This window comes from Hyperolius riggenbachi, chromosome 1 (genome assembly GCF_040937935.1).
Source record: "Hyperolius riggenbachi isolate aHypRig1 chromosome 1, aHypRig1.pri, whole genome shotgun sequence".
NCBI classification, from domain to species: domain Eukaryota; kingdom Metazoa; phylum Chordata; class Amphibia; order Anura; family Hyperoliidae; genus Hyperolius; species Hyperolius riggenbachi.
Window position 1 is genome coordinate 108073177 of NC_090646.1, and position 27983 is coordinate 108101159.

At 44.1% G+C, this 27983-nt stretch overlaps 1 protein-coding gene across 1 annotated transcript in view; it reads right to left on the reverse strand.

Annotated features, from left to right (window-relative positions):
• KCNIP4 (potassium voltage-gated channel interacting protein 4) overlaps positions 1–13169 on the reverse strand; it is an 895743-nt gene extending 882574 nt beyond the window's left edge. Inside the window, exon 1 of the mRNA XM_068267783.1 lies at positions 13007–13169. Within this exon, the coding sequence (XP_068123884.1) occupies positions 13007–13094 (88 nt within the window). The 5' untranslated portion in view covers positions 13095–13169. The remainder of the gene's footprint in view (positions 1–13006) is intronic.
• Positions 13170–27983: the final 14814 nt, after the last annotated feature.

Sequence of the window (27983 nt, forward strand, 5' to 3'; positions counted from 1 at the left end):
TTTTTTTCTGGACATGACCAAAAGGGAAACGGAAGAAGTGAACTACAGTAAGGCCTCTTCCACTAAGAAACGCGATTGCAATGCTGCTGTGATACAAACGTAGTTCTTTGTATTTTCCACTACTGCGAAACCGTTGGGTAAAAGTCGTATTTGAGGTGTGTTGAGTCATGAAAAAATTGCACGGCGGTGTTAGTGCTGTGAGATTTTCCTGCACTTCTCTACAAACTTTAGGTGCTCAATTGCACAAAAAATGCTGCAGGACGGTGATTGCGATCAAGAAAAAAAATCACATTACAAACACAATGCACTAAATGGAAATATTCAGAGTGATTTACATTAGCTTAACGGCACCCGGCATTTTGCGATCTTCAAGCAATCAAATTTAGACCACAAAACCCTGATTCTGGAAAAGGACCCTAAAACCATTTTTTCGTTATTTTTTTTTTTAAGTTTATTCATTTTTTTTAGAGTAGCAAAAGGTTATGGTGCCCACTAAAGAAAGATGGACAATGAGAAGGTAATTATTCTGGCTTGCATGCAGATTTAATGCAAATTGCAGCTTGGAATTGGGCCAATAAAATGCACTTCCTGCTGATTTGAATTGGCTCAATGCCAAGTTGTACACAATTTGCATAACCAGATTTATTAGCATCTCATTCACCAATTCTGGTGACCACACACACCGTGATAAAAGGGATCGTTGTTTTACGTTAAAGAGAATCAAAAGATCTAAGAACAATCATTTTGATTCGATTCAGTAGATATTTTAATTGTTTCTCAACAGAGGAATGATCAGAGCAGATTGGTATGTTTTGATTGCTTCTGACCAAAGAGCTGCACTTATACGTGGTTTCATTAGATGGCAATTCAGTAACTTTCGATGACAGAAATGAGTGAATCAAAGTAGATAAGTCATGTTTGTGGCCAGTATTAGAGCCTCTTTCAATGTTGACCCTCATTTCCTGTTCCTCCGACAACCAGGCCTCCTATTAAAGTCATTGATGTCCTCAGTTCAAGGGAGACAGGAAGTGTGTGTTTTCTTCTACAAATGCACAACTGCCACTCCACACATATTATCGGAACCCACATTATGATCTGATAACACAGGTGAGGGCTAACAGCAGTTTTTAGATCCTGTCCAGGTTTAGTGAACCACACAGACAATTCCTCTTCAACTTTAAATCATACCAGTCCAGAGCCCAAATGAATATGAGAAACAGGGGGGCAGGCATGTATGGTGAGCTGCCCTGATGCTCACCGCTCCCACTGATCTCCATTCTGCCCCCTCCACTGCCTGTAATTGCCCTTTTTTTCATTTGAACTCTTTGTTGAAATGAGTCAGAGGTAGTCAGTACCCCAATACTCATTTCACCTGTGGAGGGGGCTGGCCTCTGGGGTCGCTATCCTAAAGCGGACTCCCAGAAGCCACCATGAACCCCTCCAGGGCATTGACATCCCAACTCCTCCTGGATACCGGAGGTGGGAAAAAAGCACCTTGTCCACGGATTGGGCAAGGGCTCTGGGGGAGGCTTGGCTGCCCCTCTCCTTCAGGGCCCCCCCATACCATGGACCATGTGGGCTAGTACAAGTCAGGCTGTGGGGAGGGAGGGCCCCATGTCATTTTTTTATTATTTAACTGTGTTTTGGCCATTAAAAAGCAAATTTTTATTTTAAATGACTTAGGATCCACCACTTTCAAGCCTCTTTAACCCCTTTAACCGTTTGAATAACGGCGAACAGACGTTATTTAGGAACCATTCACCGGCAAACAAGTTTGTCCACCACTATCCAAGACTTGTCGCACGTCATTGCACACTGCAGCCTACCACCAATCAGAAGAGCCTTAACAAAAGCTCCCAATGCATGTCACGTGACATTGTGAGACACTGCTGCACAATGATAGGCTGCAGTGCAAAAGAGGAGAGGATCCAGTGAATGGACTAGTTAATAGTACTTCTGCTACAGTTGCTCTGTGCCATCCCCTTTTAGGGCTTGTTCATACTACTACCCGAGAGGAGCGTCCTGACTTCAAAGAATTCACCACACACGTACAATTCAAATACTTGCCACCACATGTGAGTCACCACATGACTGTAAATATATAAGCACACTGCGAACACTGTAAGTTAACCCTTGGCTGTATGCAGGGATCAATGCCAGATCTGTCTATCTGTGCCCGATTCAAGCATATGGATTATAAATGCAAGATACTCTAGAACACAAGGTAACGTTTTCGGAGGAGTAAGTACGATTGTGTATGTTCAGGAACAGGTCATAACCGCAAAACGATTTTTTAACGCTTTAATAACAAAAATGCATTACACACATTTACATACATTAATTAACATATACACACAATGCTTAAAATAAAAGGGAATAATTGTGAAAGGTTTACTTAGCCGAAATGCAGTCTGTGTGGGGATATTTACTTCTGGCAAAAGAAATGCAAAGTCCTTGGTTTCAGAATCATAGGCCTTTAGGTATATTTTGTAATCCAAGCAGATTTTACAGTTTCAAGATGGCTGCTAACCACATGGTCCTCTGGTTAGCAGCAGAAGATGGGATTTGGAGGACTAAAGTCCGCCTGCTGGCAATGTGCTTTTGATGTAGCTGGTTTGGGGGGGTGTCAACGCCTGCCCCCTCTGAATTACCCACCAATGACAGTCCACCTCCTCCTAGGAGGATTTTGAGCTTAAATTGTAAAACACTGCAACTCATAAACTATACATGTCATATTTAGGTGGATAGCAGATTCATACTTGTCAGAAAATACCGATTAATATGACATCTTGCATGAGTGCGTTAGGCGGTCCTGTACCAGAGAAGGGTCGTACACCAATAACCGGATGTGTTATTGTTATGAATTGTATATCAGCACATTGGGCAGATTTTAACGAATAAGTTTATATTAATTTCATAGCTGTGCTATACACGGTTTTCATTTAACAGACCAAAATAATAAACCATATGCATTTAAATCTGTTCCCCAGCGGTGCCTCTGTGTCTGAGCCCTTCAGTGGACCCCTGTGGAGCTAGCTTCCTTTGGCTTCCTCTGGATGAAAACCACCTTCTGGTGTGTTAATTAGTATCTAAGCGTTACCACCCAGAACAACCTTTGCGTTTTACACCTGTGGCTAATTAACAAGCCCAGGCCAGGAAAGGAATGCATTTGAACAAGTTAACTAGACACACATCCGTCATGAAAAAAAAATGTCATTCTGCGCTGCTTTGCGGAATGAATCAGAATCGCTAATTGTCTCAACTTCCGTCTCATTCATGACACCTCCCCCACCAGATCGGCGCAAAGAGCAGGTTAGCACGACCTGATCGGTGAGTCTACTTGGTTACTGAACGGGCTTTCGACTTTCGTATCTGACTGTACTTTAGACAACTCACCAGAGGCATAAGGCCTCATGGTTCGGTGTGTCCCAGTGTCCGCTTTGCGGATGGCGAGATGGACACCACCAGGCTTACCTCTAAATGGGTCTACATGAAAAGGGCGCCGGTAAAAAAGGGCGCCTGGTGGAGCCCATATATAGCAACTTCGGCTACAAAAAAGGCGCCTGGTGTAGCCCATATAAACTTCGGCTACAAAAAAAGGCGCCTGGTGTAGCCCATATAAAAACTTCGGCTACAAAAAAAAAAAAGGCGCCTGGTGTAGCCCATATAAAAACTTCGGCTACATAAAAAAAGGCGCCTGGTGTAGCCCATATAAAAACTTCGGCTGCAAAAAAACTCCAGGATGTGTAAATTACTATTCCCACTCCAGGGCGCCATGGATAGTGGGGGAATGAAATAATTCGGCTTACAGTGCTTGTAGCCCATATAAAAACTTCGGCTACAAAAAAACTCCGGGATGTGTAAATTACTATTCCCCCTCCAGGCCGCCATGGATAGTGGGGGAATGAAATAATTCGGCTTCCAGCACTTGTAGCCCATATAAAAACATAGGCTACAAAAAAACTCCGGGATGTGTAAATTACTATTCCCCCTCCAGGCCGTGATGGATAGTGGGGGAATGAAATAATTCGGCTTCCAGCACTTGTAGCCCATATAAAAACATAGGCTACAAAAAAAAGGCAATAATATGGGCTACAAAGGGGCACCTTGCTGTAGCAGAAAACCTTGTAGCCGAAAAAATATGGGCTACAAAGGGGAGCCCGCTTGTAGCCTATATCAAAACTCGGGCGCCCTTTTCTACACCTTGTAGCCCAAATTTCCAGAAATAACATTGATGTCTATGGCGGCGCCCTTTTCATACAGGCAGCTCAGGCGCCCTTTTCAACCGATCCCCTCTAAATGCCTGGCTGAGTTTGCCTAGCACTTCCTGTAAGGGAGAGAGTCTTTGGCTGACATCCAGGTCACTTTCTGACTCCTGGGTGCCAGCCTGCGAATCTGGAAGTAGCGTGGCATACCCCTGCTCTAACTGACTACACCTTGGCAAAACATTTTAGTCAGCACAACCTATGTGGACATTAGAACACATTCCTGATATTTAACTCTTTCAGGCAAAGAAAGAAAAAAAGGAACATAGCATAGTTATTTGTGTGCTAGGCACTGTACATACACATGTCTATCTCATCATGTCACATGTCACTTCGGGTATCCTTTAAAAAGCTCTTGTAGTGTGAACAAGCATGACTGAGTCTAGACTGCCGGGGAGGGCAGGAATGCAAGGAGGCATCAGGCTCTCAGCGGTTAGGAACTGGATTGCAGGTAGAGGCACCAGTCAGTGGACTTGGTGCCAGCGTTCAGCTGCTATGTAGTCAAGAGACTACTAAACTAAAGTTATAGGCTGATGGGTGATGGACTGGGTTTTTGCAAACTTTTTCAGCTTTTCCTGTTCTGTGATTTTTCAGTTCATACTATATTTTATTTTTTGTGTACGGTTTGTATAGGATTTTTTTTGCATTGTTATTTTCTGTGCATACCAAGGAAGTTAGTTTACATTAGATTTTATCGAATTAAATTCAAATTTGCACTGAATTTTGGCATACTAAATGTTCTGCGTTTTAAATTTTCATGTAATGCTATGTGTGTGATCCCACGTGAGGGATGGTATTTTTTAGAAAAGCACTGCTAGTGGGTCCCAGGTAATTATTAGTTATATAAACAAAGTAAGGAAGCAAACAAAGAAAAAAAACATTCAACTATTTTAGGGCAATGAGGTTGATTCACAAAACTATCATGTGAATTATCTCTGTATTATTTACATTATAGCCTGAATTTTCTATATTTATCTTTCTTAAAGGGACACTTAAGCCAGGAATTAAAAACTTCAGTTTTACTTTCCTGAGGCTGCTACCAGCCCTCTCCAGCCATCCCATGCCCTCGCAGTCACTCACGGAGCCTCCGATCCCCCGTCACCAGCTAGTTTCCTTTTCACTGACAGGCCCGACAGGCCTGGCCACTGGTATTTTTCTGTGTGTTCCCATCTCCGCAATAGCGTCCTGTGCCTGTGCAGGAAGCTATTGAGGACGGGAACATGAAGAAGGATACGAGTGGCCCGGCCTGTGCAGGCACAGAAAGCCAGCCGACTTTCTGTCAGGAAAAACAAAAGTAGCTGGCGGCAGGGGACCGGAGGCTCCATGAGTGACTGCGGGGGCACGGGACGGCTGCAGGGGGCTGTTAGAAGCCCCATGAAAGTCAAACTGATTTTTCATTGCTGGCTTAAAGAGAAACTCCGACCAAGAATTGAACTTTATCCCAATCATTAGCTGATACCCCCTTTTACATGAGAAATCTATTCCTTTTCACAAACAGAGCATCAGTTGGCGCTGTATGACTGATATTGTGGTGAAACCCCTCCCACAAGAAACTCTGAGGACCGTGGTACTCCTGGCAGTTTCCTGTCTGTGAACCTTGTTGCATTGTGAGAAATAGCTGTTTTCAGCATTTTGCAACAGAAAAAAGTACCACGAAGTAAAAATATACTGTCCAAAAGTATTTGTTTGCTTGTTGGTGGCTTAAAAGGCATTTTAATGATAAGGGGTAAAAATGGTAGCAGGAAAAAAGGGCACAGGACGAGGGTGGACAAAAGGGCGCCGGCATAGACTTTAATGCAATTATCGTTAATACGTCGAAAAAAACAGAAAAATGGGTGCCACGAAAAATATCGTTAACAACATTAGAACATTATAATTTTTGAAGTATGTTATCGTTTTAGAAGCTTGCAACGTTATAGTTTTTGTCATATTATTTTGTTTATATGTACAGATTTTACATTATCAAAGATATTATCGTTTTCATGTGTAAAAGGGTGTTTCTGCAGAGGCAGTGGTTAGGGTTAGGCACCACCAGGGGTAGTGGTTAGGGTTAGGCACCACTCGGGCGGTGATTAGTGTTAGGCAACACCAGGGGGGGTGGTTAGAGGTAGGTGTCATGAATGATATGGACGTCAAGACGATTAGCGATTCTGTATCATTCCGCAGAGCAGAATGTCACTTTGTGTTTAAAAGTACAACAGATGTCTTTTCCTTCTTTTCTGAGTGAAAGCAAATCCATCACCCACACTGAAAAGGAATTCCTTGCTGGCCAGTGACTTGTTAATTAGCCAAGGGGTGTGAAACCCTAGCCTGGTGTAATATGTCAAAAGTTGTTCTAGCTGGTCACACTCAGCTGCTAATTGAGCACCAACAGGTCCTTTCATCAAGGGGAAGCTAGCTCCCCAGAGGTCCACTGCCAACCTCAGACACAGAGGCACCGCCGGGGAAAAGGTTTAAATGCATATGGTTTTTGATTGCGGTCTGTTAAATGAAAACCGTGTATAGCACAGCTATGGAATTAATATAGTCTTGTTCGTTAAAATCTGCCCAATGTGCTGATATAAAAATCATAACCATAACCCGTCCGGTTATTGGTGTACGACCCTTCTCGGGGACAGGACCGCCTAACGCACTCATGCAAGATGTCATATTAATCGGTATTTTCTGACAAGTATGAATCTGCTATCCACCTAAATATGACATGTATAGTTTATGAGTTACAGTGTTTTACAATTTAAGCTCAAAATCCTCCTAGGAGAAGGTGGACTGTCATTGGTGGGTAATTCAGAGGGGGCAGGCATTGCCACACCCCCAAACCAGCTTCATTAAAAGCACATTGCCAGCAGGCGGACTTCAGTCCTCCAAATCCCATCTTCATGAGAGCCTGCTGCTGCTAACCAGAGGACCATGTGGTACGCAGCCATCTTGGAACTGTAAAATCTGCTTGGATTACAAAATATACCTGAAGGCCTATGATTCTGAAACCAAGGACTTTGCATTTCTTTTCCCAGAAGGAAATATCCCCACACAGACTGCATTTCGGCTAAGTAAACCTTTCACAATTATTCCCTTTTATTTTAAGCATTGTGTGTATATGTTAATTTGTGTATGTATATGTGTGAAATGCATTTTTGTGCTTAAAACGTTTAAAAATAGTTTTACGGTTATGACCTGTTCCTGAACATACACAATCGTACTTACTCCTCCGAAAACATTACCTTGTGTTCTAGAGTATCTTGTATTTATAACCCGTATGCTTGAATCGGGCACAGATAGACAGATCTGGCGCCGATCCCTGCATACAGCTACGGGTTAACTTACTGTGTTCGCAGTGTGCTAATATATTTACAGTCATGTGCTGACTCACATGTGGTGGCAAGTATTTGAATTGTACGTGTGTGGTGAATCATTTGAAGTCAGGACGCTCCTCTCGGCTAGTCGGTTCATAGATTGCGAATCCACATATAGGCATCTATGCGCAAAGCGACAGCGAGACCGAGTTTCAAGGACCGGCCCATGCGGTCTATGACAGTAGGCACCACCGGGGGGTTAGGGTTAGGCACCACAGGGGGGTGGTTAGGGTTAGGCGCCACAAGGGGAGTGGTTAGTTTTAGGCACCACCAGGGGAGGGTTCTGTGTGAGAGTAAGGTTGAGTTAAGCTGTATTGTTGAATTGCATAACGATGTTTAACGTTTAAATATTTTCGTTATTATTTCCCATCTGTAATTACATTTGACAACGATGTTTATCGTTATCAGATTTTGTTATCCACCCGCGCCATTTCGTTAACAAGCCAAGCCCTTTTTTCACTTCATCCTTTTTTCATGCACGCGTAAAAATGCATTCATGTAGAAAAGGCGCCTGAAGAAAAGGGCGCGGGGTATTGCTAGTAAAATACGGGTAAAATTACTGAAATTTTATTACTTAATTCCAATAGTAAAATCACTAATCTTTACTATGTCTTAACCTTACCCTACTCAGTCTCACACAGAACCCTCTCTCTAGCAATGCCAAACCCTAAGCGCTCCCACTAACGATGCCTAAGGGCCGGTTTCCACTACAAAGTGATGCAAATGCGGCTACCTAGCCGCATCGCATCACTTCCACTGCCGGCTGCATCACTTCCGCATCTCCCGATGCAGAAGTGTATTGGATGAGATGGGACGCGGGTGCGAGCGCATGCAGCCATGCGAGAATCAGCATCTCTCCGCACAACATGCACGCAGTGGAAACTCTTCCATTGCCATGCATGTCCTGCTATGTAATGCAACAATTTGCATATCGCAAAGTCTTAGTGCCAACAGCAAAGAATGTAAATTTGGACACTCTGAGGCGTTGCCACATAGCCATTATTTATGCCAAAGCAGGTAAATTTGGGCGCCCGGAGGAACCAGATAAAATTGCGGGCACCGAAGTAGAGCACCTGCTATGCTATGGCGCAATTTGCATATCTGCATGGCTCGGAACCCACAATTTTATTGGGTGCCTCTATGCACCCAAATTTCCCTGCATTGCCGCAAATCCCGGCTTTTATAATGGGCGTCTATGGCGGAGCCCTTTTTTTGCCGTCCGTTTTTCCCCATTTTAGTAAAAATATCACCTAAGAGAAAACTTAGGGGAAGTCAATTCTCCTGTTTTGTCCTAGGCGATAACTTTTCATTTTCTGTTTAACATTACTTTTTAGCATTCTGTAATTGAAAAAGTGCCAAAAAGTAATCTCAAAATTATTTTCTTGCTTGCTGTCCCCCCGGTGCCCCCTGCATGTTATACATTACCTGTCCGCGGCCTCCGCTTGTCTTGTCCTCCGCTGCTCTGGGCGCATTCTGCTCTACATACATGCGCGCCCCACGTGGTTTCCTAGTAAGGGCGTAAGTATGATGTCAGACGTCACACTCGCGGCCACATTGATAGGCAACTACGTGGCGCGCATGTATGAAGAATAGCATGCGCCTGGAGCCAGCGGGGACAAGTGGAGATCGCGGACAGGTAATGTATAACATGCACGGAGCATCGGGTGGACACATAACATTAGTGGGATAGCGTCAGGGTGGCGAGGCAGTCGGATGCAGCATCACAAGGCCGATTCCGGATTGATTTCAGCATGAAATTGATCTGGTATGAGCCTGCCATGTATGGGCAGCTGCCAGATCTCTCTCTAATCATATTCGATCAGAGAGAGATTTGTCTCTTAGTCGGATCTGCCCATCATCGCTAGGTGTATGGCTACCATTAGGAGAAAATGTGAATTCAATAATTGCCCTTTTCTCTTTATCTCTCCTTATCTGTGTATCTCTTTAATTATCTCTACTTAGGGCTGGTGCACACCGAGCGGCTTTTTCAGCGTTTCTGGATCCGCTTGGTCAATGTATCTCAATGGGGTGGTGCACACCAGAGCGGGAGGCGTTTTGCAGAAACGAAAAATGCTGAGGTGAGGCATTTTTTGGATTTCGGATGCGTTTCTGCCTCAATGTTAAGTATAGGAAAAACGCAAACCGCTCTGAAAAACGCCTGTTCAGAGCGGTTTTGCCGGCGTTTTTGTTACAGAAGCTGTTCAGTAACAGCTTTACTGTAACAATATATGAAATGTACTATACTGAAATCCGCTGCAGCAATCCGCAAAACGCTAGCAAAATGCCATAGAAAAATAAGAAAAAGCGTTTCAAAATCTGCTAGCGTTTTGCGGATCTGCTAGCGGTTTTTGGTGTGCACCAGCCCTTATACAGGTAGTCGAGGAGAAAAATAAGTAAGGTGAAATAATCAGGCGATAACTTTTGTGAACTAAACCCCTATGTGACTCTTCAGAAGGAAACAGCCAACCAACCAGTCAATGGCAAACCTCAACTGCATGCCAGAAAATGGGCCTTGTAAAAAAATAATACCACTTTATAAATTGTCCTCCTAGCCGATCCATATCTGGTAAACCATAATAATAATAAAAAAAGCATACTGACACACACATATGCTGTAAATCTTTGAACCCACAAACTTTATGCACAGAGGAGACAGATGTACTCATAATCAGTAAAAGCCCTGTGCTGTGCATTTTACTGCCTATTACAGATGGAACACTTGGCACGGATAGTGCTGACTGGTGGTCCACAGACACCGAGTGCTACTGAATTTCTCTGGTGCAGACACTTTCTGTACTGTAATGCGCAGCGTTTGAGTTCCAATGCACCTCACACAACAAGATCCTTAACCAGCTGCAGTTTAATCAATAATTAAGCTGAGACAACACTTTACCTATTTCCTAAACAAGCCAACAAAAATAGAAATAGCGTTGCTTAGCAGCCAATAAGAGCATCTCGAAGAAACGTTGGAAGCCACCAAAACGTCAAGCGCTTGGCAGGCAGTGATGAGCGAAAATGCCAATAATTTTTTCACATTTATTTTCTGGAAAATAATGTTAGATACGATTATTTAGCGAAAATTCCATCAAAAATTAGTTTTTTTTATTTTTCATGCTTTTCGCAATTATCACAGTAAAAATATAGATTTTTCACATTTTCGTGGTAAAAATTGTCACAGCAAAATATCTTTTTTTTTGTGTTGTCGCACTTTTTACAATTTTTCATGGTAAAAGTATTGATTTTTGCTTTTTACAGTAAAAATTATTTTTCGTGTTCCCGCAAAAAATGCAAAAATACAAGCCTGTTTTTTTGCAAAAATTTCTTGAAAAATGACAGATTTCTCGAAAATTTGCAAGGGTTTATTTGTAGGCAACGCTGTTGTGAGTGAGCAGGTGGGAACTTTTTCGATGTGTGATTCCAGCTAGGAGAGAGACATGAAGAGGAGTAATAGATCGACACTGACCCTCAGAGCTTCCCAGACATTAAACAGCTGCACGCTGACAACGTGGGATATTAAGTGGTGAATGGCGAGCCGACGTTCCCGCTTGTCTATCAACATCTGCTTCCATAATTTGCAAATTTACAAGTAGCATAATCAAGGAAAACTTCAATTGACAATTAGGAGCACATAGCAATATCCAAATCTCCCATCCATAAAGATCTGCTTTATAATATAACACTCTGCCTAAGCACTGCAATTCCAAGTGACTGCTTCTGAAGCATAATATGTCCAATCTAGGCAGGGTTAACTCTTTTACTGTCACCAGTGAGGCAGCACAGGTATTTAGCTTCATGCAAATCATTTCTTCAGTATTTAAAGAGAACGTGTCATGATGGGAATATGGAGGCCACCATTACTAACCACCGGTTCCCAGCCGGAATCATGCACAAGGCAACAACGGCAAATGCCTAGGGGCTGGAGAGAGTCTTGGGGCCAGGTTTATGCTAGCCCCCATTTCACCATAATTCGCCTCTGGTTCCCAGGCTGCAATGCTGGTCCTTTTGCTATAATAGTTGCTCACCTGGAACCAGTACACAGCCTTGATCTTCATACCTGTACCAGGAGAAGCTTTTATAAAGTGGCTCAGCCTGGAAATCAGCATGTATAAGATGGCCAGCATTGGAGCCTTTATATTTCCCATATAACTTTAAATGAGACAGAATGACTTGTGTAAAACATCTAATGCAAAGAGCCTTGTTGTGCAATAACCTTAGTTAACCAGTGTTTACCTTTCAGTGCTCTAAAGTACACTTGAAGTGAGAAAGATATGGTGGCTGCCATATTTATTTCCTTCTAAACAATACCAGTTGCCTGGCAGTCCTGCTAATCTTTCCAGCATCAGTAGTGTCTAAATCACACACCTGAAACAAGCATGTGGCTAATGCAGTCAGAAACACCCGATCCGCATGCTTGTTTAGGGTCTATGGAAAAAAGTATTATAGAGACAGAGGTTCAGTAGGACAGCCAGGCAATCTGTATTGTTTAAAAGGAAATGAATATGGCAGCCCCCATGTCCCTCTCAGTTCAGGTTTGATTTAAAACTGTCATCAAAAGAAGAATGCTGATTGGCCTCTTTCGGTTGTCCCTGTTGGTTGCCACGCCTTCTACAATAGTTCTCACCTTATTAAATTACCCAGAAGCTGTGTAACACAAGACACAGGGTCTGATTTAACAAGACAAGCACACAGAAAACTGGAGTAAAAGCAGTGAGTGGTCCGGCCAGAGATGAACTAAGATGTAATGGGGTCTTGGCAAGGTAATAGATTTAATGCTCCCTGGTGGTCCTTTTGGTAAGCTGAAGTAAAGAGAGGTAAAAGAAGGTGACACGTGCGCTCCTTGACACCGTCTAGGCCCCAAGCACCCGCCTAGGTTGCCTGGTGGATGATCCTACTCTGTAGCAACATATTGGGCCTGATTCACAAAGCGGTGCAAAGTGTTTGCACGCGAGTGAAAACCCCTTTATCACGCCTAAACTCAGTTTAGGCATGATAAGAAGAAACTCGCGCAAATTTTCCGCGCAGCACCCTGCGCTTCGCGCGAAGCTCCCATTAAGCCCTATGGGACTTTGCGCGCGCGAGTTAGAGCACAAAGCGGTGATAACTTTGCTAGTGCAAAGGTTATCACGCCTAAAGTCTTTTAGGCGTGATAACTGAGTTATCACCGCTTTGTGAATCGAGCCCATAGGATTCAACTAAAAAATGCATTCTGATTGGTTGCTGTAGACACATCTGCACCAGTTGTCTGTGCACTTGCCTTGATTAATCACCCCAAATTCCAACAGCACAAAAATTATGATTAGTTGCCCTGGACAACTACTCCACTAATAATCCAGTAATAAATCCCCCCATAGGTGCAAAGAAAAGAAAAAGTTTAGAAGAGATGGTCTTTACCTGGATGGAGCGTGCCGGTGGCCAGTCGGACCAAATACTGAACAAACTTCAGGATCTCCCTTTTACATCGTTTCCTACAGGTACTCATTTTATGGACCACAAATAGCCTTATGTCGGGATATCCGGATGCAGTCAAGGCAGAGAACAATCTTTTCCCTGCAAAGAGTGGTCTTCTGCCAGAAGAAGAAGAAGAAGAGGTCTCTGTGATTTGCTGCTGTTAGTACAATCTAAAGCATTAAGTAAGGAGTTGCTGGCTGTGCTGATGTGAATATTCCTCTGTATAAGCAGCCTAGCTCCTCAGTGACACACTGCAGACAGCCCAGGCAGAGAGGCACATGTGCAGTTAACTGCTGGAAATACTGCTGGAAATGCTACAAGACAGATTCACTTACACAGTGCGCTTCCCAGTAGAGAATAAAGGCTCACAGCAGCCTAAGGGAGGAGCTTGTAACCTGCACCTAATATACTACGCTCAGAAATCCAGGCTGCCTACAGCACAACATGTCATGTATTTTTCATTGATGGATTAGCCTGCAAAGAAAGTAAAACTGCAGGCGTCCAGTAGCCAGCCAATAAAACACACTCTGGAGAGGGCTGCAAATAAGGCAGGTTGAGAAGAGGTAGAATGTGGTACTTGCTACGTGGTGTTGGAAAACTATGCACAGCAGTGATGTAGGGATCACCATAGCAGTCATAGCAGCTGTGATGAGGCCGATAGCCAAGGGGGGCTCAGTGGCAATAGCTGCAGCAGAGCCAAGGAGATAAGTCATCTATAGGGGGGGCTCCGCTACCTATACTGGGGGGCTATTACTGGAAGACCCTCTGACTACTTATACTGTAGGCTAACTAATACTGGTGGCCCCTGTGGCTACCTATACTGGGGGGGAGGGTTGTCTAATTCCAGGGGGCACCTCTGGCTTCTTAAAATTAGCGTATATGGGAGGGCACAAAGGTGCCTTATTTTTTGTGGGAGGCACCAATCTAGCTATGCCCCGGATGCACAGATCTGGATTTGCACCAACATAGGCCAATCAGAAATTGCAGCGCAATGGCCAATCCTCTGGCCTAGCATGCTATACAGTCAGTGAACTGGCAATGGAACCACTTATCAATTCACTAATTGTCTAACTCAGTGTTTGTCAAACCTGTCCTCGCGACTTCCCAATGGGAAATGTTTTGCAGGCAACCTCCCATATGCACAGTTGGGGTAATTAGTGTCTCATCTACATGGAATCCACCTAGCTTAGACACTAATTACCCCACCTGTGCATAAGTGAGGTTGCCTGCAATACATGCAGCGTTGGGGAGTCACAAGGATAGGTTTGAGAAACACTGGTCTAACTAAAGACAGACAGAGCAGGATCATCCACCAGGAAAACTAGGCAGTTGCCTGGAGCATATTGGGTGTCAAGGGGGACAGATGCCACCTTCCCTTAAAGAGGACCTCCATCCAAATTGAAAAATCTGTCTGCAGTAATGAAAAGTTAAATTTACCTCCGGAGTCTTGTTCCACGAAGCAGCCCCAAGGTCCCTGCATCACTCCACTTCCGCCACTTGGCCCCGCCTCCCCTCTCTCCTTCAAGAAAAACGGCAAGCTATTTACTGCATTAAATTGCCGGGCATTTTTTCTCGGAGGAGAGAGGGAAGGCGGGGCTTAGCAGCGGAAGTGGAGTGATGCAGGGACTTTGGGCCGCTACGTGGGACAAGACTCCGGAGGTAAATATAACTTTTCATTACAGCAGCGCAGACAGATTTTTCGTTTTTGGATGGAGGTCCTCTTTAACCAACGACTTATAATACCTGATAGGGGAACCAAAGCTACTACCTTGCCTAAGGCCCCATTTCATCCTAATCCACCCCTGGTGCAGAATGATTTCAGTGCAGAATGATTTCAGTAAGTTCATGTCGGCAGAGCCAGCGTGGTAGAATTTTTGCAACATTTAAAAAAAAAAAGAATAAGAATTTCTATATTGTAGTTGGTCAAGCAGCAGATGATATGTGATGCAAGTTGCTGAAAGCTGAATTAAGTTTGCTAAAAGAAATAGAAATGACATAACAATAAAAACAGCCTAATTCTTCAGGCAACTGTTTTAATACATGGGGCAAATTAAAGTGTACCGGCGGGGTGATAAAAATTATACATACCTGGGGCTTCCTACAGCCCCCTCCTGGCTGATCGCTCCCTCGCAATATTCCTGTGCCACCTGGATTCTCTGCAGTTCAGCCTTGAAAGTCCTCGGTCTGGGGCCTACTGCTCACATGTGGCCCAGCCGCGTGCCCCTCTGCCCCGCTCCTGTCGTGAGCATAGCAACTGAATCGCACGATAGGGGCCAACAGTTCACTCACACATAAAGGAGAGGTTATTTTACTCTTTGCATTCAATTAAGATCCTTAACAGTAAATACATAAGCCAAAGAATTCTTGAATTAAGTTGTCACAACTTTAATAAAGTTTGATTTTTTTGATAGATATTTTGTAGATAACATGAGAAAATATCACACATCAAGAAACGATTGAGGAGAAAAGTTGCTGAATCAGAGCTCTAGTAGTATGGATAAAATCAATCACTCTGATTACGGAGACAAGCAGTAGAGAACTGCCTCCCCTACATAACAAAACGTATCAATATTATTGAACTTTTACAGACTCTACTGTTGTAAAACGACTCAATAGTACAATAGTATAGTGCTGTATTGCCGCCGTCTTCAATTCAGTTACTTGCTAGAAATACGGAATGGTAAGGATCAGAGCAGGGACAAGGTCCTCCAGCACCCAAGGCTGAGACACCAAAGTGCGCCCCTCCATCCCTCCCACCTCAGCTGTCACGCACTGATTACTATTAGACTAAGAGGGCCACAGGACCCACAACCTCCCCAACACCTTAATATCTAGTTATCTGGCTTGCAGTCACTGCTATGATTCCCCTTTTCTTATTTCTTTCTGCTTCATACACAATTAGGAATGACAACTGAATGAATTGTGCACCCCCTCCTACACTGCGCCCAGAGGCTGGAGCCTCTCCAGCCTATGCCTCGGCCCGGCCCTGGTAAGGATTAATCCTGGCTTACATTTTATGCAACTTGGAGCTGGACCTGCAAAAGAACCTCTAGTTGATTTTGAATGGCCCAGTTGCAAGCTGCATTATTAAAGAAAACCTGAGGTAGAGAAATGGGAATGGAATGGTTAGATACTTACCTCAGTAGTTGGAAGCCTCTGAATGGTCTAGAGACTTCCCAGATACTCAGAGAGCCCACAATTCTAGCATTGAGTCCCTATTCATCTTCTGACCATGCTACTTGCCCTAGACAAGCGCATCAGGAATGGGTACGCGCAATTAAGGTATTCACCTTACTGGAATCTCCAAAACTCTCAAGAGAGGAAAACCCTGAACGTCTACTGACTGAGTGCTCACAACCTCAAAATAGAGTCTGGGAGACCCAAACAGACGTGCAAACTCAGGAAGGAGAGACTATGCCAACACTGTGAGCAGAAGACCCTTGAGGATGAAAATCACTTCCTGCTGCACTGCCCCAAATATACTACAACCAGGGAAACCTTCTTTAAGAAATTGATGGAACTATTTCCAGACTTTCACACTTTAGAGGATAAGAGAAAACTCTACATCCTACTAAGAGAAGAGGAATCCACAGAGAAAATCGCTGCACATTACGTCACAGCATGCCATGCCACAGGCTGAGAGGAGCATAAATAAACTGTAAACCAGGGGCGTAGCAATAGGCCCTGCAGCGCCTGCGCCCGCGGGCCCCCCCCCCCCTGGGGCCCGCTCGGGACCGTTTTTTGGGTGCTGGAGGGGTGGCAGCATGAGGGGAAAGCCTTGCCCACAGTCGGCGGGAAGAGGGGAAGTTCCCCCCTCTCCCTCACCTCGGGGCTCTCCCCTCTGCGCTCCCCTCCAGCTAGTGAACCTGTGTGGGCAGCGAGCAGCAGCGGGGGCAGGATACATACCTTCTTCCTTGCGTTCCATCGCCGCCTTCTCGCTCTAGCGGCTGACGTCACTTCCGGAAGCGGAAGTGACGTCAGCCGCTAGAGCGAGAAGGCGGCGATGGAACGCAAGGAAGAAGGTATGTATCCTGCCGCCGCTGCTGCTCGCTGCCCACACAGGTTCACTAGCTGGAGGGGAGTGCAGAGGGGAGAGCCCCGAGGTGAGGGAGAGGGGGGAACTTCCCCTCTCCCCGCCGACTGTGGGCAAGGCTTTCCCCTCATGCTGCCACCCCTCCAGCACCCAAAAACCGGCCACGAGCGGGCCCCGGGGGGGGGGGGGCCCGCTCTGAAATTCTGCAGGGGGGCCCGGTGGGGCTTAGTTACGCCCCTGCTGTAAACCTAAAAATGTCCACAAACTAACCCACTGTACCCCTACCCCATTGCCCCCCTGCTTTGGCAATGCATGTATGAATCTTTGGCATGCCAATAAAGCTATCTTTGATTTGATTTTTTCACATGCCCAGTAGAATGAGGCTGTTCATGCATGGCTTTTTTCCTTCACCCAGCAGCCGTCCTCTTTAATCCCTCCCACGGAACGTCCCACGCTGCGTTCCAAGCCGTGTCATGTAACTACCACTTGCTTCCTCCTTCCGGGTTGAAGGAGGAAGTGTGGTAGTGATTTTACGTGACCTGGAACGCAGCGGGGGACACGCCGTGGGTCGGATTAAAGAAGATGACTGCTGGGTAAGTTTAACCCTCCCTCACCAACCCGCTCCGGTGCTCTAATTATCAGGATGAATTCCGGATGAAATCTAGTGATGATCAAGTTACAAATAACTTCAAGTTGATGCAAATGTATGCACATTTTTATGCAAATGTATGCCGCTTGAAAATAAACCAATCTAATTTTACCTCAGCAGGATTTGATTGGTTCATTTTTAAGCTGCATACATTTGCAAAAAAATGTGCATACATTTGCATCAACTTGAAGTTATTTGCATCTACTTGACCATCACTAATGAAATGCATTCGGAATTCATCCGGAGAGCATCCCTGGCCAGAGGATGGTCGGGGTAAGTGTACTTGTGCCACGCGATTTTCTTTTTAAACATTTTGCACACTTCAGGTGTGCTTTCAGTTTTTAAATGTAAGTGCAAGCTGGATTTATTAGCATGTTAGTGACCATTGGTGTTGCCTGCAATTTTTCCCCCCTTTTTGTGCTGTAATACAGTTTATTTAAAGGGGCTCTGTAGTGTCATATAGTAGAATGCTCTAAATTATTCAAAATATCCACTTTTACAGCAATTGTCCTGGTTTCAGCATCAGAAACACTCCCTATAGCTATATCCTGCATGTAGTCCTGCCCTCCTAGTGATGTTTAGCCTAGGCTGGTAAGTGCATTCTGGAAGACCTAGTACATTTTGTACTGCCTTTGTAACTCTCAGTAAACAAACATATTGCAGAGATCACCTAACAGGACTAAAGATATTGTCAACTGTGATCAATTTCAGGATGTGAAGTACATCAGGGAGAGGAAAGATTTTACTCTGGCCAAACACTGACTAAATCATTTATTAAAAAAAAATTGTAAAAATATAAGCAATTGTATTAATTACATTATCTTCACTACAGTTCCTCTTTAATGTCCAAACAGTGGCAGTTAGCTGTGGGTGACAGAGGTGAGGGCACACAGTCTGTTTCAGGGCCTGTGCTGGCTGGCAGTGCCCCTAGCTTCAGCCAGCACAGGTAATAGATGGAGGCAGGTGATGCTTGTGTGAACTGAAGGCATCTTTCTCACTTTAATGATATCTGATCTGTGTTGTTGTAAATTTGAGACAAGGATAACAATACAGCAAACTCATTAACATTGATCCCATGACAATGAAACAAGTATTAGTGGGGCACTGGTGTGTATTAAAGGGGAAGGATTATACAGCCTACCACTGTCATTTTTTTATTTCATATTTTTTTATTTACCGAGAAATATAATTCTCAGACTGGATCTTATTACAATGACATTTCAATATCATTAGAAAATTGCTGTAAACATATAAGAGTTGCACAAGTCTTTTGTTATAATCAAATGTTATTTAAATCAGGGGTCCCCAACCCCCGGTCCACGGCCCACTGCCGGTCCGTGGGCGGTTTTGTGCTGGGCCGCGTGTCTAGCTTCTTCTCTCTTGCATGCTGCTCAACTGAAAGAAAATAGATGCCAGATCCGCGGTGGTAAGGCTGACTAGGGGGGTACATCTAGCTTCCAAACCTGGGAGGGAGGCTACAGAACGTTGGGGGGCACATCAAGCTGCCTAACCTGGGTGGGGGCTACAGATCACTGGGGGCACATCTAGCTAACTGGGGAGGGGGGCTACAGAACACTGGGGGTACATTTAGCTAGCAATACTTGGGAGGGGACTACGTAACACTGGGGGCAAATCTAGCCATCTAAACTGAGAGAGGGGCTACTGGTGGAACATTTGTGCCTGTGTGAGGTTGTTTTTTAGGCCCAGTGGTTTTCCATATGCCCGCACCATAGCTCAGTTCCCTGCCCAATCCAATTTGCTGACAACAAGGACCCCCCCAGTCCCCGGACAAGTGTTCGGACAGGAAAGCGTGCCAAAAAAGGTTGGGGATCCCTGATTTAAATGATCTGTTCATTTTAATTTGCAGCCAGTTCTAAATTCACTGACAGCAAGCTTAACGGACCACTATCAAAAAAAACTGTACAATCTAACAATTGTTGTTGAGTGTTGTTGAAGTGAGTCTCACGTCTGCGACTGGTGCTGCTGCAGCCGCAGGGACGTGAGATTCATGTCCGTGCAGTTTGTGGGGCTGCGCGCGCAATCATGTGAGGGCGGAAGCCCACAATCGTGATGGTCCTGGTGACAGTGGGGATTGGTGGCAGGGGACAGAAGTCCCCTGAGCCAATATGTGCTTGTCCATCGATAATGATCACTGTTTTTGTTCAAAAACAGTGATCATGCTCAAATGGTGATGCTGCGCTCCCTCCCACTACTTCGTTCCCACCGCTCCTGCTGCCGATTGTTAGATTAAAGTTCCCATTTATTCATCTCCGCTCTAGATCCCCGTGATCGCTGGCATCAATGAGATGCCTGTGTCACTTCCAAAGTAACACTACCACGCATTACTTCCTATTTAGCATACTTATTGTACGCAATAGGAAATAATGCGTGAGGACATCTTGTGGCCAAATAGTAAAATTACACCTACACAGTGGTGTATCTAAGGAGCTTGGGGCCCTGATGCGAGTGTTACATGGTACATAAAGAGGTGTTCATGATCAGCATAGCACCAATAAAAAGCTAATAAGATGGATGAAGGAGGTTCCCTAGTGGACCCCTCTGGCCTATGGGCCCCAATGTAGTCGCTACCTCTGCATCCCCTATTGCTACACCACTGCACCTCCAGACATTAAGGAATACATTTTTTTTATATGTATGTCAAGAGGGTATATTATTATTAAATTATGTGCTTGAAATTAGTGATGGATTAGTGATGGATGTGAAACTGAAAAAAATGCACCTTAATTTCAAATAAAATATTGTCACCATACTAGGGATATAATTTAAAAATTGCTAAAACAGGGACAAATGGGCAAATAAAATGTGTGGCTTTTATCCACAGTTTATCCACAGTTTTATATGTTTTATTAACTATAATGGCTGAAAACTGAGAAATAATGATTTTTTCCCCATTGTTTTCTTATTATTACCATTAAAATTCATACAAAGTATAGATTATTTCATTGTGATAAGTTATTGGAAAACGAAAGGAGGAGTGCTGAAATGTGAAAATTCCTCTCGCCCATAAGGTGAAAACAACCCTCGGGCTGAAGTGGTTAAAAAACAATGTGTTGGCATACGTATTTCAGAGTAAAATACCCTATAAATGTCTTTTTTCTTACCTTGCTGTCATTGACAATAGGTTGTAAAAATCTGACAGGTTTTGGACTAGACCATCTACTCGTTAGGGAGACTCAGACTCTCAGGGTTTAATTTATTTTTTAAAACACTTACCATACTGAATAGCATTTGCTGTGTCCAACTGCCAAAATAATGCACAAGTGAGAAGGGAGGACAGCTGGCCTCTTTGTATAGATCTTTTTTAATAAAGGAATTACTGAGGATCCTCCATGAGGAGCTGGTCAAAAACCCCGTCAGATCTGTCAGATTCAGATGCATTTTACTTTGGGAGAAAATATTTATATCAGTACAGTGGGTTGCAAAAGTATTCGGCCTCCTTGAAGTTTTCCACATTTTGTCACATTACTGCCAGAAGCATGCATCAATTTTATTGGAATTCCACTGAAAGGCCAATACAAAGTGGTGTACACGTGAGAAGTGGATCGAAAATCATACATCATTCCAAACATTTTTTACAAATAAATAACTGCAAAGTGGGGTGTGCGTAATTATCCGGCCCCCTGAGTCAATACTTTGTAGAACCGCCTTTTGCTGCAATTACAGCTGCCAGTCTTTTATGGTATGTCTATACCAGCTTTGCACATCTAGAGACTGAAATCCTTGCCCATTCTTCTTTGTGAACAGCAGTTTTCAGATCTTGCCACAGATTCTCGATTGGATTTAGATCTGGGCTTTGACTGGGCCATTCTAACACATAGATATGTTTTGTTTTAAACCATTCCATTGTTGCCCTGGCTTATTGTTTAGGGTCATTGTCCTGCTGGAAGGTGAACCTCCACCCTAGTCTCAAGTCTTTTGCAGTCTCCAAGAGGTTTTCTTCCAAGTTTGCCCTGTATTTAGCTCCATCCATCTTCCCATCAACTCTGACCAGCTTCCCTGTCCCTGCTGAAGAGATGCACCCCCCGAGCATGATGCTGCCACCACCATATTTGACAGTGGGAATGGTGTGTTCAGAGTGATGTGAAGTGTTAGTTTTCTGCCACACATAGTGTTTTGCATTTTGGCCAAAATGTTCCATTTTGGTCTCATCTGACCAGAGCACCTTCTTCCACATGGTTGCTGTGTCCCCCCACATGGCTTGTGGCAAACTGCAAATGGGACTTCTTATGCTTTTTGTTAACAATGCCTTTCTTCTTGCCACTCTTCCATAAAGGCCAACTTTGTACAGTGCATGACTAATAGTTGTCCTATGGACAGAGTCTCCTACCTGAGCTGTAGATCTCTGCAGCTCGTCCAGAGTCACCATGGGCCTCTTGACTGCATTTCTGATCAGCACTCTCCTTGTTCGGCCTGTGAGTTTAGGTGGATGGCCTTGTCTTGGTAGGTTTACAGTTGTGCCATACTCCTTCCATTTCTGAATGATCGCTTGAACAGTGCTCCTTGGGATGTTCAATGCTTTGGAAAAATTTTTGTAGCCTAAGCCTGCTTTAATTTTCTCAATAACTTGATCTCTGACCTGTCTTGGACCTGTCTTGTGTGTTCTTTGGATTTCACGGTGTTGTTGCTCCCAATATTCTCTTAGACAACCTGACATTAGATTACACACAGGTGCACGCTATTTAGTCATTAGCACTCATCAGGCAATGTCTAAAGCAACTGACTGCAGTCAGATCAAAGGGGGCCGAATAATTATGCACACACCACTTTGCAGTTATTTATTTGTAAAAAAAAATTTTGGAATCATGTATGATTTTCATTCCACTTCTCACGTGCACACCACTTTGTGTTGGTCTTTCATGTGGAATTCCAATAAAATTGATTCATGTTTGTGGCAGTAATATGACAAAATGTGGAAGACTTCAAGGGGGCTGAATACTTTTGCAACCCACTGTATGTGCATACATGTATTTTAAATTTAATTTTGTTTTCTCAATAGTGATCCTTTGAATTGTAATTCTTTGGAAGAACGACTATTGTACTCTGGGGTATAGACTATCGATCAAATTCCACATTCCTGCATAAAAAAATTGTGTGAACAAAGCAGGAGGTGGGGCATTTCTAGGAACCTAGGAGACTTGGGGCAGCCTTGGACACTATGAAGAGATAACATGGTAGGGTCTATAGTAATTTGGTAAAAAAAAAAAAAAAAAACACAGCTAAACCTATCTCATCTCGACTAGAAGCGTAGGACATACAGTAGTTCAAATTAAGTCTGCACACTTCCAGACTGTAAAAGTCCAAAAATCTTTATTAGGCAGATAACAAGTACAGCATAGAGTTGGCTAACATGTTTTGGACTGTGCGTCCTAAATCATAGCACTGGGGTGTATAGTGTGCTATGACCAGCCATTTGGGCTCTTGCTACTTCTTCCTACTTTTGTGGGAAATCAAACTGCAACCATTTTTTTTTAAGTCAAGCCTGAAAGAAACTGTTGTTTTCATATACCACACTTGCTGTAACCATATAATATGCAGGGGCGTAACAATAGACCCTGCAAGGGATGCAGCCGCAGGGGGGGCTCAGAAGCTGAGATTGAAAACTAAGGGCATGGAGAGAAAAAAACTTTCTGCTCTTTGTACAATTGTTCCAATGACTGCATCTGCTGAGTCACTGATAAGGAATCATACAATGTTTAGCAGACAAAGATTTGTAAGCAGTCCCTATTCAGGTTGAAGGGGCATCCAAAGTTTTGCAGGGGGCCTAGTGATTTCTAGTTACGCCCCTGATAATATGACTTACGGTATATCACTGAGCCACAAGCAACTATCACTGCAGACATACAAGAATGTCTCACATCTGAAAGAAAAAAACTTGGAGTGACTAAAATCAATTAGTTAATTTAAGCAACTAACAAATTTGGCGCTTTTGTTTTGTACTGAGGATGTTAATGTCAGGATTTGCAATTAACAACCTGCAGCAGGTCATTTCAGCCCACGCTCTGCACCTGACCAGGGCACCACCATAGACATAATGTTATGGCCTCGAAGCAGTGTAATTCGGTTGTGTCTCCCTGCGAGTTGCTATGTTTTAGAAGCGGAATTTTAATTAATGCTGCCCTGTGCAGCAGCAGGGAGAGTCATCATTCGGCTCCCCTGCGCCAAAATGACGGGAGGCAAGTATCCATGTATGCATAATACCCCCCCCCCCCATCCCTTGTGCCCCCTGCTGTTCCTACAGCTACCTCCGCCTGCGCTCCATTGTATTTTTTCCTTCCACATTCACCTGCTCCAATACCTATTCTGCCATGTTTCCTGAAAGTGTGCTGTTCTCATTCATCTTTACCTGTAATTCCCACTGTCTCTCTCTGTTCACCTCCTCCTCTTCTCTCTTTGCTTTTCAGAATGTATTATGTGTACACTGCAGCCCTTTTCCCCCGCCATCCATGGTTTCCTACTGTGCCACCTAATGGTGCTGAGGCTTCTGCGCCCTGTACTGCCCTCCTTCCCAACAGTCAGTATATTCTGTGTTCCCTTGGTAAGCTTACCCCATTTAGCTTCTAATGTGTAGCTCTAATATTCTGCCACCTACTTCATCAAACTTATCTGTGTCTTCTACATCTACCCTCTTATATTAAATCACACGCTCATGTGTTCCCTTCTGCTGAACCTGACTGCCTTATTTTATCCACATGATCTGGTGTTTTTGTTGATGGCCCACAATTCCCATTCGTCTCACCTAGTGTATTCCCTGCAGAACCCCAGTTTCCATTCCACCGACAGTTGCTCCCTCCCCTTTGTTCAGTGTGTCTCCTCCTGCTGTCTACTGCCCCAAATTCTCATCCTCCACTTTCATCTCCTTTCATTTCCTCAAGTGGGCCTCTGTTGATGCCCCATTGTTTCCATTAGGGTTGGCCCTGCCTATGTGAACTCATGGAAAAGCATGTGATTATTTGATCGGCTGATAGATTTGTACGACTGATTTACTGGTCATGATCTTGCATTTTCTTATGTGCTTTTCTCATTTGCTCCACCCAAAAGACTTAATCTTATGAACCCTGCTACCCCAATTCATCTTATCTAATGTCATAGAGCTCTTCTAGCAAAATGGAGCTTTATGTATGGTTGCTGAGGTCATACTAAAGGAATAATAAAAAAAAATGTGGACACACGTTTTCCTGTTCTAGAAGAATGGACCAGGCACAAACAACACAGGAAATGAAATAATTCATACAATACCTGAAAATTTGATGCCGCCAGAAGATCAAAAGTTTTTGAAACCCCAAAGTGACCAATAAGCTTATGACTGTGACAGAACACAAGAACCTAAGTTCAAATGCTTTCTGGAATGAAGATCTTTTCATCTTCAGGAATCCATCCTGGCTTTGTAGACTGAAGCCAATATTAACAGAGGAAAGGATGTGGTTTCTTTTTTTTCAAGTACTGGATAATAGATCTGGCAAGGTTAGTAAACATTCTTGGCAGACTGAATGGTGTTAAAGGAACCTGCACAACTATATATGAAAAGATATTAAATGAACTCCCCACTCATGATGAGTACGGAGGTACGAAACGCGTTGGGCGGAGCTAGAGACGTGGGCAAGTCGACTTGCTGGATCTGTCTTGTTGATATGCACATTTTTACTGAGGAGATGTGAGTGGACTACTTTTAGTTTTTTAAATAAATGATACAGTTTTACACTATGTCAAGCTCCTTCAGTTATTAGGTTTACAGCATGAGATATGAAGCTGTGAGATCTGTTATGGTGGGTTTACTGCTGAAGAAACGCTGTGGAAAGTGCCGGGGATAAACACAAGTGTGGTCGCTGTCTTATAACTTGGGCAGCAACCAACAAGGTGAGAGGCCATTGGTGGTGGTGCAATAGACTACACACAGGAGGAGGTGAAGTGAGTTTGTGGGTTTATGCTTTTCTGCTGTCTGTGATTTGGCAGTCAGAACAAATGGTGAGGACCTGTGAGACCCTGTCCTTGGTTGAATCACTGTGGGAGTGTCTGCTTCACTGTTTGGGCAGCTTGGAAAGAGTGCTCACTGCATAAGGTTTTTATTGCTGTCTGTGACCTGGCAGCGGTGGCACATGGTGAGGGCTTATGATAACCGAGTTCTGGTGGATACACAAGTGAATGCATGGCACTGGAGAATTTGTGAATAAGAAACAAGTTTATTGAAACAGTATCACGCTATTTTTTTTTTTTTCTTCTCTTTTATGAGTGATACATTTACGGAATTGGAGGTGATACATGTGAGCGCAGGATTACTTGGAAAAGTTGGACTATACACTATATGCTTGGTGAATGATTCTGCGACCCATGGACATGTAAAATGACGGACTGAGTTATTAATTGTCATTTATTTATTGAGTTATTGGTACTGTGTTAACAGTGAGTGAGCGCACTTTTACATTGGGTTGATTGTCTAGACTTTTTTGCTGCCTGAGGCAAACTTGTGAGGATGCGCCCCCACCGCCTAATTTGGAATAATCCCACAACACCAAACAATTTTCTCTGTTTCATTTAATGTTCTCACATGACATGTTGCAGCTCAACACAATAGCACACTGGCTGGCCGTGAGTCTGTGACAAACAAACTGCTCACCCTCAGCCGCTCCATTCCTCCTCAGGAAGATACACACAGTACAAAAATGCTGCCCCTGAAATCTTTGCGTCTGATGCAAATGTTTCACCTTGATTTATGAGATTTTTGCCGTTCCTGGTAACAACTTAAAACATGACAAGCTGCAGCCCAAAACAATAGCACACTGGCTGGCTGGCTGCTTGTCTGTGACAAAAAAACTGCTCACCCTCAGCCAGTCGGCCATCCTCCATTCCTCCTCAGTCAAGACAGCAGTGCCTCCTTCTCCCTTCTGCTGTGCAAATCAAATGAAACTCTGCTGCTCTCCCACCTCCCCCCTCCTCATTTAATAACAGACTACTCACACAGCACAACAAGCTGCTTTTCCCCAGTGATGACCTCTTCACCTCGCTCGCTCTCCTCTGCTTCTCCTCCTACTCTGACTGCATGCTTTAAGTGTAAAAACACAGTGCTAAAATGCTGCCCTTGTAATCTTTGTGCCTGATGCAAATGTTTCACCTTGCTTCATGAGAGAACCGGCCATGGACTGCAGCTGCAGCATTTTGAAGCTCCTGGCGGTGTTGTGCGCTCCTGACCACAAGAATGCATGCCAAGAGATGCAGACCATCTACAGTATATGAGTGCATCTCCCGACCAGAACATGTACTCACGTCGACGGACTACATGTCCTGGCATTCATTTCGGTGGTTAAGGTGCGTGACACTGCGAGCTTCAAAATGTTTGCAGCTTCGGTCTCTGGGGTCAGCTTCTGGAGAAGACAGCTAATCCCATAGGGATGGGGTCCAGAGGAGCAGCTCCCCATAGGTAAGGAATGCCAATTATCCCCAGCAAATAACCCACTCTATTACTAATCTCTCTTATGGGGAGGTTCATTTTATACATTTTCATATACTGTATAGGTATTGAGTTACCTTTATGTACTGGAGAAGTAATCTCTTCGGAATGCAAACACAGAAAAGAAACTGTTTTAAAGTTTTGGGACAACAGTGGAAAGTTATATGAAACTCAAATCTTGACAAAAGAGAGCCAGGACGAGTCAAAACTGAAACTGTCAAGCAATGATTTTAATTTGTTGAAGGCTGGCCATTGCTCCTGAGACCACCAGGGCCGGATTTACCATAAGGCACTGCAGTCATGTGTCTGTAGGCGCCAGATGATGGTAAGGCGGCTCTCACCCCCCTCCCCAAATTCCTCCCTCCCTCCTTCCCTATGTTGAGTCTTGATGAGAGTGGAAATGAGATGTTAATCACTCGGCTCTCGGCACTCCACTGAGGAGATCTCCCTTCAATTGGGGGCACTTCTAGCTACTTAATATTGAGGGTACCTCTGGCTACCTTATACTAAGGTGCACCTGTAGCTACCGATGGGCAAGGGAAGTAAGGGAGAAATTACAACTGGGACAGCCAGTACACTTGTGGTGCAGTTTGGAGGGTGTTTGTAGGCTCATGGAGGGCGAAGTCTAGGGTGCCAGGATATCTGTGCCTATAGGCTCCTGTGATGTAAATCCGAGCCTGGAGACCACTGAAAGATCTGGTGTTTGATTAGATGTGTGAGAAAAATGTCCACTGCTTTGATAGGCAGCAGACTGTCTTGGAATAACAGACGGTCA